Source organism: Electrona antarctica (assembly GCF_951216825.1).
Source record: "Electrona antarctica genome assembly, chromosome: 6".
NCBI classification, from domain to species: domain Eukaryota; kingdom Metazoa; phylum Chordata; class Actinopteri; order Myctophiformes; family Myctophidae; genus Electrona; species Electrona antarctica.
In genome coordinates, this window is record NC_136811.1 from 27,562,437 (window position 1) to 27,577,290 (window position 14,854).

Genomic DNA, 14,854 nt, shown 5'->3' on the forward strand with positions numbered 1-14,854 from the left:
GTTTCAAATCTAAAAAAAAGAAAACGATAGAACAACATAGGATAGATAGGCACACCATGGGATAATTCCCAGGACGTCTGGAGACGTCTTAGGCTCAAATTGGGTTAAAGGTTTCATGACATTAATTTTCATTTATTTTTATTTTTTTATTAGGTTTTATGACCTCAATTAAACCAAAACAACCTGAACTTTAAACATTCAGTGGATTTCCTGTGCCTGGGATTTTATCTGCGTCTGTGAAGCCTTTTGAGCTGTAATGAAAACTGGCAAAATAGTTAAAACAGTGACATCTGCTGGCAATTGTCATATGGGATTTGATGGCTTACATCACACTCCACAGGAAAATCAGAGCACTTGTTTGAGCCAGAAAACCCCAGACCACAGAAATCTACTGAATGTTAAAATTTCAGGTTTTTGGGTGCAATTGAGCTCAGAAAACAAAAGACAAAAGAAAAATTACAACAGCTTTTTTTTTATGTCACAATCCCTTTAACTTCTACTTTTATGGATCTACAACACAGGATCTGTACACAGAGAGAAAACAAGCGGGGCAGAAAAGAGGAGTGCGCTTCCGAGGGTGAACTACAGTAGGTGAATGGATAAGGGACTCTCATAAGGTCTCTCCTCTTATCTGCCATTTCTCTTTGTTCCAGAAAGTTTATTGGCCTTTTATTTGATTCCTAGCAAGCCCTACTACTGGGCAATCAAGGTTACTTTGTCCAATGACGATGCAAATAATAACGTTTCTGGTTCACTCAAATCATTCCCGGCTTTTAAATCCACTTATAATATTTGTCCTCTCGCGTGGAAAGGGAGCAAATAGCCAATTCATTTAATGTTCATGAAGCAGAGATGAGAGGGAAGGACAGCATTGACACATGTAGAATTAATTCATCATGCAAGATAATTTTGCACACACACTCGCAGTAGGCCATCTCAGACCAGCCTCGCGTGCAGTACAGCAGGTGGTCATACATTCACAGCCTTCTATAAACACAACACACACTCTAATACAGTACATTTCAATTGCCTAGGCACCCCAGCCTAAACTCAATCATAATAGCCTTAATATTCCTAAAGTACCCTTCGCGTTATAGTAAAGCAAGATGAGTCTCCGCTGCTTTCAATTCAGCAGGTGGCCTTCGCACCACACACACACACACACACACACACACTAAATTGCAGCGGGTGGTAGGTCAGTAATGGGTGAACATCGGACTCTCAGACAGAAAAGGGGGTTATCTTCCAAAACAAAGCAAACAGAGAACTAAAAGACATTGTGCGTGCGCTGTACACCGTCCGTCAGTGTTCTCCTCCATTGCTCTATAATGTAGCCTACATTAATCTGCTCCGCCAAAATTCAAGAAACTTTCATAATGACAATTTAAAGTGAATCCTACTTGATGCGACGTGCGTCCATTGATGGTAGTCTACTCCTTGTAAACAGAGTTTGAAACATCGCCACGTTCAAAAATGTATCCTAAACCAACTCCTCAGCGAAAAGTTATAGTATTCCATGAAAGCAGATGGGCTCAACACTTGCAAGCATAACATTTTAAATCCATTTAGAGGGTAAAACCACAACATAAACCGGAGTTTCATTCTCATTACCAGACGACCTCTCTAGTCTCTATGCCTATCCCTAAAACAAACTATTAGAGAGCCGAGATATATTTTGTCCTCGTCTGCTTTTTAGTTTGTAAGATTGATGAGTCATATGCCTAAATATGGGCATTTCAGACGGATCGGTGGTTCTGGATTGGGGCGGCAGTGACTCAGGAGGATGTAGAGCGGAATCTTGGGGAAATGGAAGGTTCCCAGTTCAAATCCGGGCTCCCCCAGAGTTGGTGGCGAAGTGTCGTGCAAGACACGGAACCCCTAATTGATCCCATGGTTTCTTCTGACGTTGGTTTGTGAATGGGTGAATGTGCTTGTGAATGGGTGAATGTGAATTTTGCTTTGGAGAAAAGCATTCTATAACCGCTTATCCGAATGACTTGAAGCTATGCACTGCACTTCCTCGAGTGTGTGTGTGTGTGTGTGTGTGTGTGTGTGTGTGTTCCATACCACTGACAAAGTTATTTTTGGGAACTAGCCCTTCCTCAACCTCCTCTCGCTCGACATCTGAGTATAATTGGCCGTCCATTTATTTCGACTTTCTTTACATATTATTCTGTGCACTTATATTTGGTGAACGAAAATGTCGTACTGCAGAAGTATAAATTACACATTATAGAATGTGCATTCACTGCATCTGATGCAGCGAATTTATCGTGATGGAAACGATAACTCTAAAAAGCCATATAGTGGAGACATTGTATCGTCCCGGCGATATTTATCGCCATATCGAACACCCCTACCCCAAAGTACCCAAAAGCATAACCAAAGGTACCCAAAAATACCCCCCCCCCCCCCCCCCCCAAAGTACCCAAAAGCATACCCAAAAGTACAGAAAAATACCCAAAAATACCACAAAGTACCCAAAAGTCTTCCGTAAGTTAGTTGAGGGGGGGGAATAATGGGTCTAGACTCTTGGAGAGAGAGAAAATAGGAAAAAACTTGATGTTTTAAATGGGTCCGGTTACACAAGCACACGCACACAATGCTGGTCCAGGAAAGGGACAACCATGTAGTGATGAGCTCATGTTGTTAACCACTGAGCTATTACTGTAGCTAGAAACCTTGCTATGTCGACATTATTCTATGAAAATACTGTAGACGGGAGCAAAACCTAGCCTTATCCTTCTTCTCCTCCAGACAATGCCACCCTCCCCTCTCAGATTCCTCCAATCCCTATCCCTTCCCTTGGCTCCTGACTTATCCCATTACTCTCATCCCCACCAATGATATTCCCAAATCGTCCCCTCAGGGTATTTCTCATCCCTATGGAATACCGCCAGTCTTCCTGGGATGAAGAGGCACTGACTGACTAGCTGTTTGGAGATCCCAGTAAACAAGGAAAATCGGGAAATGGGGAGAGGGAATTCTGCCCATCTTTCCACCCCATCATTATCATCTCATCTTCTGGGAACAGTGAGGGTGTGAGTGATTAAATGAGCAGATGACATAAAGAGAAGAGCGTAGGAGCGAGGCTTCCATGCCTGCCCTGTTTCCCCACTGGAGAACTGATAGAACTTCCCCTTCGGGAGAAGAACATTTTCTTCTATCCATCAAATATCCATTCTGTGTTGTTGTTGTTTTGCTCCTCTCCTCAATAAACAGCATCAGGAACGGTGCCTTCTTACCTTTATCTTTCCTGCAGCTTGAATTTAGAGATGTTTCCATCCTTGGAGAAATTAATGCCAGAGAAGAACAAAGGCTTGCTCCATCCATCCTTCCTTCCTTCACCCCCATCACACACACGTAAATATAAAACCCTTAACTGTAATCCTGAAGGACCCGGAAGGAACTAATTTTCAACACGTCCGTGAATATAGCTTAGCATAACAACAATACAGTACATCTTGCATTCCTTTTCAATAATATAAACACAGATTGTGTTGCCATTACAATAGTCAGACATGTTGCAATCTACACCATGCTAAATTATACTGATGTGCCTGTTGGAAATTCATCTTTTTTAAGACGAGTGTTACAGGAGACAAAAGGGAAAAGCTATGCTAGCTCGTGTGTTAGAAAAAACTCATATTTCTCAAGGGAATTCCTAGGCAGAATGTTTGATCCTCATTTAGGTCCTAGTCCCTAATCCATCCCATGGCCTCTAAATGGTTACTACAGTAGGTGCTGCCTAGTAACCATTGTCATCTTTTAGGATCACACACACACGCTCAGACACAGGCTGTCACACGTAGTAAAGGTAGATAGATGAATGTACATATGGGTGTATGTACCCACACACACACACACACACACACACACACACACACACACACACACACACACACACACACACACACACACACACACACACACACACACACACACACACACACACACACACACACACACACACACACACACACACACACACACACACACACACACACAAATGTTGGTCTCACTGTAATGTCATGGCTCAAGTGGTTATACTTGAGTGCCTTGATTCTTAGGACTTGGATGAGTTCAAAGTCAGAGGTGTGTGTGTGTGTGTTTTTTACAGGTGCAGGTGAGATTGTGGATTATCACATGTTTGAACAGAGATTCCTCTACACACAAGCAGGCACACATTGTATGACAATTCTTGAGGGTAGTACGTCCATAAAAGAATATTATGTACAATAACAATTTCCATTTCACCTTAACACCTTAACTTCTTTTTCATGATGTGTCATGATTTCTTTTTTTTAGATTTTTTTTTTTTTGAAATCTTAAAAAAATATAATAAAACATAATATATATGGTGGCGGTCTGGGACTTTTGGCGCCCCCTGGTGGCGGGGAAGTGCCACGTTTAATATCAAGTTTACCTCTCACGCCACGCTTTGTCAAGCCCTTATTTTGAAGAGTCACCAGCTGATTTGGTGAACCGGAAGTAACAATCAATAATTTCCGGGACAGCCGGTAGCTACTTTCGCTTTCATCAGAAGTGCTAATATAGTACCGCGAGGTTTTTTTATTGAAGTCCTAAAACATCGATACATTCTGTATGATCACCTCAATCTGAGCTTCAATTTCGAGAAAAAGGCAGCTAAAGATAGTCGCTAAGGGTAGTGTGGACGGACGGAAAATATTCAATGACGTCACAACGCGGAAGCAAAGCGTTGCCAGGCGACGGAGACGCCAAGAACCGGTAAAAATAATCCTAGCGATGCTGGATGCATTATATACTAACTAGAGCGGTGCCCATTGGAGCCTCTACAGCATCTCCCGTTGGCCACTGGCCTACTTGGAACGATGCAAGTTGGAAATGCATGATTCAGATATTATGTCTGTGTCCCATTTATGCCCATATATGGAGTTCTTTGTCAGGCATGCCCAAATATGGAGTCTATGCAGACGTCAGAATGATGTCATAACAGTCGAGCTCTATATATGGACACTGGGCAGGGGGCCCTGTCCAGAGCCCATACATACATACATACAACAGAGCATGCTTTTGCCTTTTTTTAAAACCTTACCCATTTTAACCAAATACATACAAACAATCGTACATACATACAGAGACTTGGTGCATTTATAGTTAGATAGCTCATTCAATGTCATCCTGGACCTAGTCGATCGGGGACTTTTAATAAAAGTCCTCCAATGTCGCCTTAGGTAGAAAATGAGTAAAACTGCTTTTCTGAACTAACCCTAACCATTATACTTAAATCCCTAATCCTAAAGCTAACAGTCACCTTAATGCCTAACCCATCACCCTAAACCCAACCGCACACACACACACACACACACACACACACATCTCTCCGTGCCCCTCTTCTCTTTAGTATTAAACAAATAATTGTGAATCCAGTACTGCTGTGTTACATTCTGAAGACCCCCCCCCCCCCTCAATAAGTTTAGTTTAGTCTTAAAACCATTTATTACACTTTTAACATCTTGTATATTTAACCATCCAGTTTAACCATTCAGCTTTTCTTTAGTTAAGTCTCTCTCTATGATAACTCTATTTACCATTCTCTGCCCGTGCTTCCTATCTGTCCATTTTGGCACAGTCTCTCTCCGTCCACCATTCATACCTACTCCCCAGACTACATTCCTAAAATGTAGTCTTCAAGGGACAAGACCGTCTAGATTATTCTGCCGTAGACAAGCACCACTATAAGGAGTTGGTGCATGGCATCCTCTTGCACTGTAGTCATTCCTGCCTCTTCTCTGCGCTGCGCTCCAGACTCTGGAAACCGAAATGCATCAGTCTGCTTTACCCCTCTCTCCCCAAACTCCCTCACTTGCAGCATCACAGTCTGCTTTAACCCGCTCTCCCTGTGCTCTCCTTCCTCACTCGCTGCATCGCATCATTTGTTTTACCCCCATCTCCGTGCTCCTACACTCGCTCTCTCGCCTTTACCCTTCTCTACCCACACCTAGTGTCCCTCGCCTCATAAGTCTGCGAGCTGTACCCCTCTCCCCCAGTTTTCACCTTCGCTCCTTGACTGACAGTACTCAGTGTATGGTACATTTCTTTCATCTACAGTATATGTCTGCCCCCCACCACCCTGACATACAGTCAAAGTGGGAGTGTCTAATTCGGACACAACCACACACTTATGAAATAGTGGAAGGGGAGTACACAATGCACATGCATACAGATCACACATTACGACAATGATTGCAGAATGAGTGCTGCCGTAAAAGTAAACTCTCGCTCTCATAACATCTCTTCACACAACATCGACTTCCACCACATCTGTAAGTGTATATGCGATAAAAGCAAATGTAAATGCACTGACTGTAATTGCGTGCATGCATTGTGTGTGAGAGAGAGAGAGAGAGAGAGAGAGAGAGTGAGGTGGAGTCGAGGAGAAAGCATTGTGAGTTTTCATTGGCTGTCACATTGCGGCGTTTAATGTTGCGTAGCAGACAGGCGGCCAATCACACATGCCCTGCGCTTTGCGTTTTATGAATGAGACGGCGTGTATTCAAGGTACGTACTTGCTCTCACACAGACAGAGTACTCCACACAGTGATGTAATACATTCTCACTCCATGTAGCGGCATGGCTTACCACACAGACAGTGTGAGATGAATCAGATTACAGAGTAGTTCAGCGCTACACTGTGCAAAGTTCCCAACTCAAACGATGACAAATGTCCTGTGCGATTCATTCAAATGAAATGTAGGAAAGGAAACCAATTTTGCACAAATGTCTCTTATTGTAATTGAATCACCTTCAATACAGTCGGCAATCTGCCGTGCTTAACTTACATGCCCTATTTTGCATAAGAACATTTCTTTACAGGGGGGTCTAGTACCTACCACAATGCATTTTGATTATAAACACCACATCTGGCTCAACTCCACTCCCCTGTGCATTTCCAGCTCCAAAGTAACAGCTGTTAAGACTTCTAGCAGTGCGTGCTTGCGTGCGTGCGTGCATCTATATTCTATAAGCAACCAAAAGTTTTCACTCAAGAGATTCACTTCACTTCTTCTGAATGCAGACAAATTTATATTGGACAATTCTACTTTTCCCATCCAAAAGCAACAGCTGTAATTAATACCTGTAATACATTACAAAACAACACACACCCTTCTTTTTGAACGCTGCATTTCCAACTGCCTAAATCCAAACCAGGAACTCCATTATTTGGCTGATAATGTGTTGCATGGAGTCATTTTGCCTAACCGTTATGTAAAATAACTGAAGTGTGTGTGCGTGCGTGCGTGTGTGCGTGCGTGCATTGGGAGGACAGAGAGAAGGTGAGCAGGGGGGGACAGCAGGCAAAAACATCCAGTACATCAGTTGGTGGCTTGTGATGAGAGAGAGACAGAGAGGATGCATGTAAGCGCGCACAGCGCTGCACAGCTCTCTATGAAGTCACTATTTGGCATGTGCCTCCTTTTCCAAAATTCAATTCAGATGCTCTGGTAGACCAGTACACACACACACACACACACACACACACACACACACACACACACACACACACACACACACACACACACACATACACACACACACACCCACACACTCATGGGTAAACAGTGCCACCTTTGGACAAACACAAGAATGGCATCCAAGGAGCAGTCGGGTACAATGGGGTTGTTTTGATAGAGATATTGCAACAGGCAATCAGGTTGGATTGAAGTTAGGCAACTGCATCATAAATGTGATCAGGACAAGAGAAATGCACTGCACATTTAAGGGAGCCAGGGTTATCAAGGAACATGGAAACTTGGTTTCAAGTGACTGAGGGAGTGGTGATGCCGAGTGAACTGAATTATTAAAACTTGCAAGCATCCATGAAATCCTGCCAGTCAGTAAAGGATAATCAATGTAAATAATACTGTATGAACAAAGTTAGCTGATTTGAAGTCTGACAATTGTGTCGTTGACTGTGTGTTGTGCTGTAACGGGAATCCCTGGTCAAGAACCCGACACAGAATCACTAAACTGATAAATTGACCATCGAATTAAGCTTTCCTAAAAATGATAGTTGCCTATTATGACATTAATTTTAAATCTTAAGAGTGACCTTGCCCTGGGAACAAAGACATGACTCCTGTATATGAAAGGTCAATAGCATCATGTGTCTAATAAATTATCAAGCATTCTAAAATCGATCCGTCCGAGTGCACATTTCCACTTGTCCAAGCATGACATCATTCTGATTTTTGTGAATAGCTCCTGACCAAGTTATTTTGAGGCAAATTAAACAAAGGCCGGGTTGTGTGGGCCAACACTGACACCTAGAGGCCAGAATGGGAATTTCTACTACTAAATGGGTGATGTCATGGTTTAAGAAAGTAAAGTGTTGAAGTGAGGAAGGGAAGGTGGGAGAGGGAGAGAGCACGGTAGGAGGGGGGCACTTGGGTGAGGAGAGAGAGAGAGAGGGTGATGTCATGTTTTGAGAGCATAACAGGCAAGGACAGAAATCTGTCTTTGTCAAAACTCTTTCAGTGGAATATGAACAGACATTTGACAGAGGTCAGTCATCTGGTCAGGCAGTTAGTAGATCAGCCGAACAATCAGACAGACAGCTGGTCACACAGCCAATTCAAAAGCACAGCAAAAAGCCACTTGGCTGCATGGACACTAACTCACTTCTTGACCTTAGCCATAACAAGATTTCTCCCTCTCTCTCCCTGATGAGAGGAAAGCATGGAGGAATAGAGGATGGACCAGGTCAGTCCTAAATTTGACTTTGATTCAGAATCCATGTAATTTTAATTTTTCCACTCCACCCCTGTTCAATTCCAAATGATGTCATACCATTTTAGACAATTCCATTCCGTTCGACACCATTCTAGCAACAATCTACCCTGATTCCCCTGTTCCATTACATTCCAAGCCATGCCAGACAATTCCAGGCTTTAACAATAATCTTCCGTGATTCGGCCGTGGCAGGCAATCTCTCCTTCCAGCAATCTCACTAGAGAAAAATACAGTGAATGAGGACGCACGGCAAACAACGACTACGTACACACACACAGAGACAGCACACAACACATGCATATAATGGGGTTGAAAAAGTGAGGGTAGAGAGAGACGAGAGAGAGACAGAAATGGAGGACAAATGAGAAGGGAGAGGTGAGTGGGATGGATGGAGAACAGGGACACACAGATAAACATGGGCAGATGGACAGTTACAGATAAAAAGGGGGGAGACAAAGGAAGGACAGAAGAACAAAACTAAATCCTTTAGCTTTAGCCAGGAGACACCGATGTTTTGCACAACTTGAGAGAAAAACAAGGCATGCGGAGAGGCAACGAAGAGACGAAGGCAGAAGAAAGATTTAAAAAAAACACATGAGAGAGATGCAAATAATCCTGTGCTTTAGACATCTTTCAGCTACTTAGTGGTTCTGAAACCATAATAATCGGGAGGTTAAGAACAGAGGATGGGTCCTGAGTTATGTTGAAACCTGTAGGATACAAACAAAGAAAATTCCTTACAAGAGAGGATACATTCATGCCTCGAACCCTAACTTTAGCCTAAGCCTAGTTAGTAAGAAGAGGTTATCCTTGTAAACATGTAATTTTATTATAATTGTACTTGTGAGGACATCTGGACCTCACAAATGGAGTTTAATCAGGTGCGCACACACCCACACACCCCTATACAGCTGGGAGACTGTAGAAAGAAAGACATCAGAACTGTGTCGGTCAAAGGACGAGAAACTAATCCTTGCATTAACAACGTAAGTACACGCACACACAAGACACACACACTCACACAGGGCAAGAACCAACAAGGAAAATGCAGCCGCATTCATGCAAATGTTAAGCAAAATTACAAAAAAATATTTGAAATGTTCCATTGGGATGCAGACGCAGATCTGACACACCAAAGGTCCGACATGCCGGAAACAACGGTCGGACCTGCGGTCGAACGATCACTGCTCCCATCATTGCACTTATGGTTAGGTTAGGGTTTGAGGTAGGTTGTCGGTCTAATGACAGTCGGACCAATAGTATGTTGGAAAAAAAGACCTGTACCCTTTTCCGTTAAGGTCCATATTCCTGTCCGTTGTGTCACCAGGAAGGGTATCATGTGTGATCAGTTGTTGTAATCAATCACATCTAACGCGCAGTTATAGCCAGCCCCCCCCCCCCCCCCCCCCACCCCACCCAGGCAGAAAGTGAATTAAATTACTAAAACAACAGGTTTACACAGACCACACACACCCATTTCCTGAAAGACAATTAAAGCCGTTTCACTAAATTATAGAGTCAAAACAGATCAGCTGTAGCACGACAGACAGACAGACAGACAGACAGACAGACAGACAGACAGACAGACAGACAGACAGACAGACAGACAGACAGACAGACAGACAGACAGACAGACAGACAGACAGACAGACAGACAGACAGACAGACAGACAGACAGACAGACAGACAGACAGACAGACAGACAGACAGACAGACAGACAGACAGACAGACAGACAGACAGACAGACAGACAGACAGACAGACAGACAGACAGACAGACAGACAGACAGACAGACAGACAGACAGACAGACAGACAGACAGACAGACAGACAGACAGACAGACAGACAGACAGACAGACAGACAGACAGACAGACAGACAGACAGACAGACAGACAGACAGACAGACAGACAGACAGACAGACAGACAGACAGACAGACAGACAGACAGACAGACAGACAGACAGACAGACAGACAGACAGACAGACAGACAGACAGACAGACAGACAGACAGACAGACAGACAGACAGACAGACAGACAGACAGACAGACAGACAGACAGACAGACAGACAGACAGACAGACAGACAGACAGACAGACAGACAGACAGACAGACAGACAGACAGACAGACAGACAGACAGACAGACAGACAGACAGTTGAAGAGAGCAGAGAGAGAGAGAAGGGAAGAGAGATTGGACAACATGAGCCGAAGAGAGAATATGGGAGAAGCAGAGGCGGGAAAGCAGGCAGACAGGTAACGTCTGGAATGAGCTCGAGGGAGGTAGAGGATAAAAAAAAAGAATCACACCCGTGTGAAGTGAGGGGCGCTCTTATCATCTTACATGATGTAAAATAAACATTGAGACAAAACAAACTTAAATTCTCTTTATTGTCAATGGCGTTTTTAAAACAAACATTGAACTAAAAACAAACATTAAATGAGTAAGGTGTGAATGTGAAAGATAAAGAGATCAGGGCTCTAAACTAATGTGTGCCAACGTTCCTAGGACGACAAACCCAATACATCTGGGATGACCAGAATTGTTCTTTGGGACAAGAGAGAAATGCATTTCGACTTAGCCTGTGTACTACAGCCAATAACACTGTGTGTGTGTGTGTGTGCGCACACGGATGTGTGAAACAGAGGGAATATTAACCCCTCAGGCGGTCCTCTCACTAAGGGGTCTCCGCAGCTGCACAAGGACATTAATCAAATACTTCAAACATGCAAATGAACACACACACACACACACACACACACACACACACACACACACACACACACACACACACACACACACACACACACACACACACACACACACACACACACACACACACACACACACACACACACACACACACACACACACACACACACACACACACACACACACACACACACACACACACACACACACACACACACACACACACACACACACACAAATTATTTGTGTATGTACCTATATCCCCATACAAATATATACACCAAATCAATTTGGCTGCCATACACAGGATGTCTGTAGGCACTTTCTGTTAAACTGACAACAGGTTATTTGGGGCACTCAACAAACCTGCATCGTATGTCTCTCTTTCTTACACTGTCTTACAGGAACTTAGAATATCACTCACTCAGTTTCTCCAACTGTCGTGAAACAACTCTGGTAAACTAGGTCATAATATGTCTGGACAAAGTGGACAGGATGCAAATGACATGCAGATTCCCTCCAAAACTGTAAGTCAAGGCAATATATGGGAACACAGAGAACCCATGAACACACACCTAATTCTCCATGGATATAGTGGAAGAGTATTTGTGGGTTTTATTGAGCACGGTTGGCATTAAGACAATATTTGTCTAAGGTTCAGGGATGTGGGGATTTACTGTTGACACTACTCAAGGTGTTGTAGGCTAATGTCATTGAACCAAATTATGTGAAGGACACCTGCTTACTTAGTAACCTCATGATGTACCACACACACTCTCTCTCTCTCTCGTCAGCGGGGACAGTTACAATTGATTAATTCATTGTATTGGAATGAATAAAAAAATGCCTGAAACTTGGCCCGGACAGCTGGCGTAGCCATCTGGGCACCTAGGCTGTTAATCCAGCCTGACAGCGTGTTACGGGTTCGAGTCCCGATCCCGACGACCTTTGCTGCGTGTGTCTGCCCCCCCCCCCACCCCCACACACACACAATTTCTGTTAGTCTACTGTACACATCTATCAATAATGACAGAAAAATATAGTAAAAAAAAATGAAACTTGGGTCGCTGCCAGAGTAAAGCATGGCTGCAATGCCATTATATGAAGAAGAATGACAACGTGCACACTGATTAAGTGTTACACTAAGTTACACCATGCTGCAGTTTTCAGGCTGAAAATGCTTACGGCAGCCTTCTAAAAACATTCACCCTACTAACCACCCACCCTGCCTATTGAACAAATTCCCAACAGTACCATTTTTTTCCCTTCTTTGCATGCTCAAAAAAAGCCAACAGTCACTCTAATTACCAGTAAAAACACAACAGCTAAAATACAAACAACTGTGATTACCATACTGTTACATATAAAATCTGGCTAAATGATTGACATATGAAATTCTTCCCAGCAAATTGCTTAGAACTGAGTAGTGAGTACTCCGTGAGCACTGAGAACCTCATTTTGAGGCCCTATTATACAATGTTGGCTAATTGATTAATTAGCCAGCATTTGAGACCGAGTAGTGATACTAGTGACAGCATTAAAGAACTCATCTTAAAAGTCTAATCTCTCTGACTTTCTACTAAAACAGTCAGACAGTCCACTCAAGTTGAAAGTAGGATTACATAGTTCATTGATAAAGCAAGGCTGCCCCCTTGTGTTCATAAAATAATATTACCATGCATTCAACTGAGATTGAAGATAATACAACTATTAAGCCTGATTTATACTTATTTGGACACCTGTGTCTTGCAATGAAAATATCAGATCAACATGCGAGTTCTACAATTTCACCAGGTGAATCATTCACTCATATTCCATCCATCCATATATCTGAATGTATTAAATCGGTTGTGTATCCACTGACATTGGAATCAAGTTCTCCAGCTACAATACAAACTGGAATTAACTCTCCACTTCCCAGCCATCATCTATCTATAATAAATATAATAATCAAATATGGATTTGAATCCCCTTCCACCCGCCCATTCCAAAATCATATTGCAGCCTTCATTGTAAAAAATAATTTACAATACATTTATCCATCCTTCCATTCATCCAATTTCTGTCTGTCATCTCTCCAACTCATATTTAATTGTGGGTGCATATATTCTCCAGTTCACCAGTCGTTGCCCACTCATCCATCCATCCATCCACCCATTACATCCAATGATCCATTCACCCATGCATTTGTCCCGTCTATGCACTTACCAGTCATCTTGTAACCACTGGCAGCCAGTTGTCCAGCCATGTATTCTCCATCCGAGTTGTTGTGACTGCAGCCCCATGTTTTCACCCAGATCTTCTGAGTGCCAGGAAGCACACTGTAATGAAATTGTTTCATTATCTACTAAACTTAATATTACTAATAGAACGTATGTAATACCATGGAAAAATTAACAGCCTATTGTGTGTGTCACACACACACACACACACACACACACACACACACACACACACACACACACACACACACACACACACACACACACACACACACACACACACACACACACACACACACACACACACACACACACACACACACACACACACACACACACACTTCGATTAGCAAAACGGTAGTCGACACTGTAAATAAAAAAAACGAGTAATCGTTAATATTATTTTTAATATTTTTTATGATTTTATTTTTTATTTTAGCTTTTCTACAGCAGACATGCAGCTGTGAGCTCTAGTGTTTTGTTGGTAGTTCTCCAACTTAAGTACTAATCCATTACTGGCTGACTGTTTTCATATCATATACAAGCCTACTGTACGTGGGTTTTGCCGTCACCCTCACTCGTGTAGGTGCGGTGGGCGGCGGACCGGCGGTGGCACTGGCAGCATTCAAGACAGGTTTCAGGGATTTCAGGTCAGGGAGGAGTAAACCATGCCTACCAAACCAAACCAAACCAAACCAAACCATGCCTTAGGAGACCATTTGTAGGATTTGTAGTCCATTATATATTTAATGCGATTGCATTCACCCTCTGGTGTGCTTTAAAGCGAAGCGAAACCCCCGTTTTTTGGTGAATTAAAATGTGTTTGTTTGATCTGCACCAGAATTCGAATGAACCTTCACACCTGCCAAAACGAAGCACACTTTCCGACAATACGCAGGATTCGTTGTATTCGCATCCTGGTGTGAATGTGCCCTAAATCAACATGAAAAGGCAGGTGCATCCAAAATAGTTAACAACTGGCATTCATCATCCAGTACACCTGGAGCACGCACAAAATTGTGGGCATGAGTTTCAAGTGTTTTTTGTCAGTTGAAACCACCCGACTAATGAAAACTCATGAAAACTAGACAACCTGTTCTAGCCCTAGTCATACTGACGGCCTAACCTGATGGCTCCTCTGGCC

The 14,854-nt window shown here is 43.0% G+C and overlaps 1 protein-coding gene across 1 annotated transcript in view; it reads right to left on the reverse strand.

Annotated features, from left to right (window-relative positions):
• cdkal1 (CDK5 regulatory subunit associated protein 1-like 1) overlaps positions 1–14,854 on the reverse strand; it is a 366,940-nt gene that overhangs the window by 346,161 nt on the left and 5,925 nt on the right. The window contains exon 3 of the mRNA XM_079503511.1: positions 13,697–13,809. Coding sequence (XP_079359637.1) covers positions 13,697–13,809 — 113 coding nt within the window. The remainder of the gene's footprint in view (positions 1–13,696; positions 13,810–14,854) is intronic.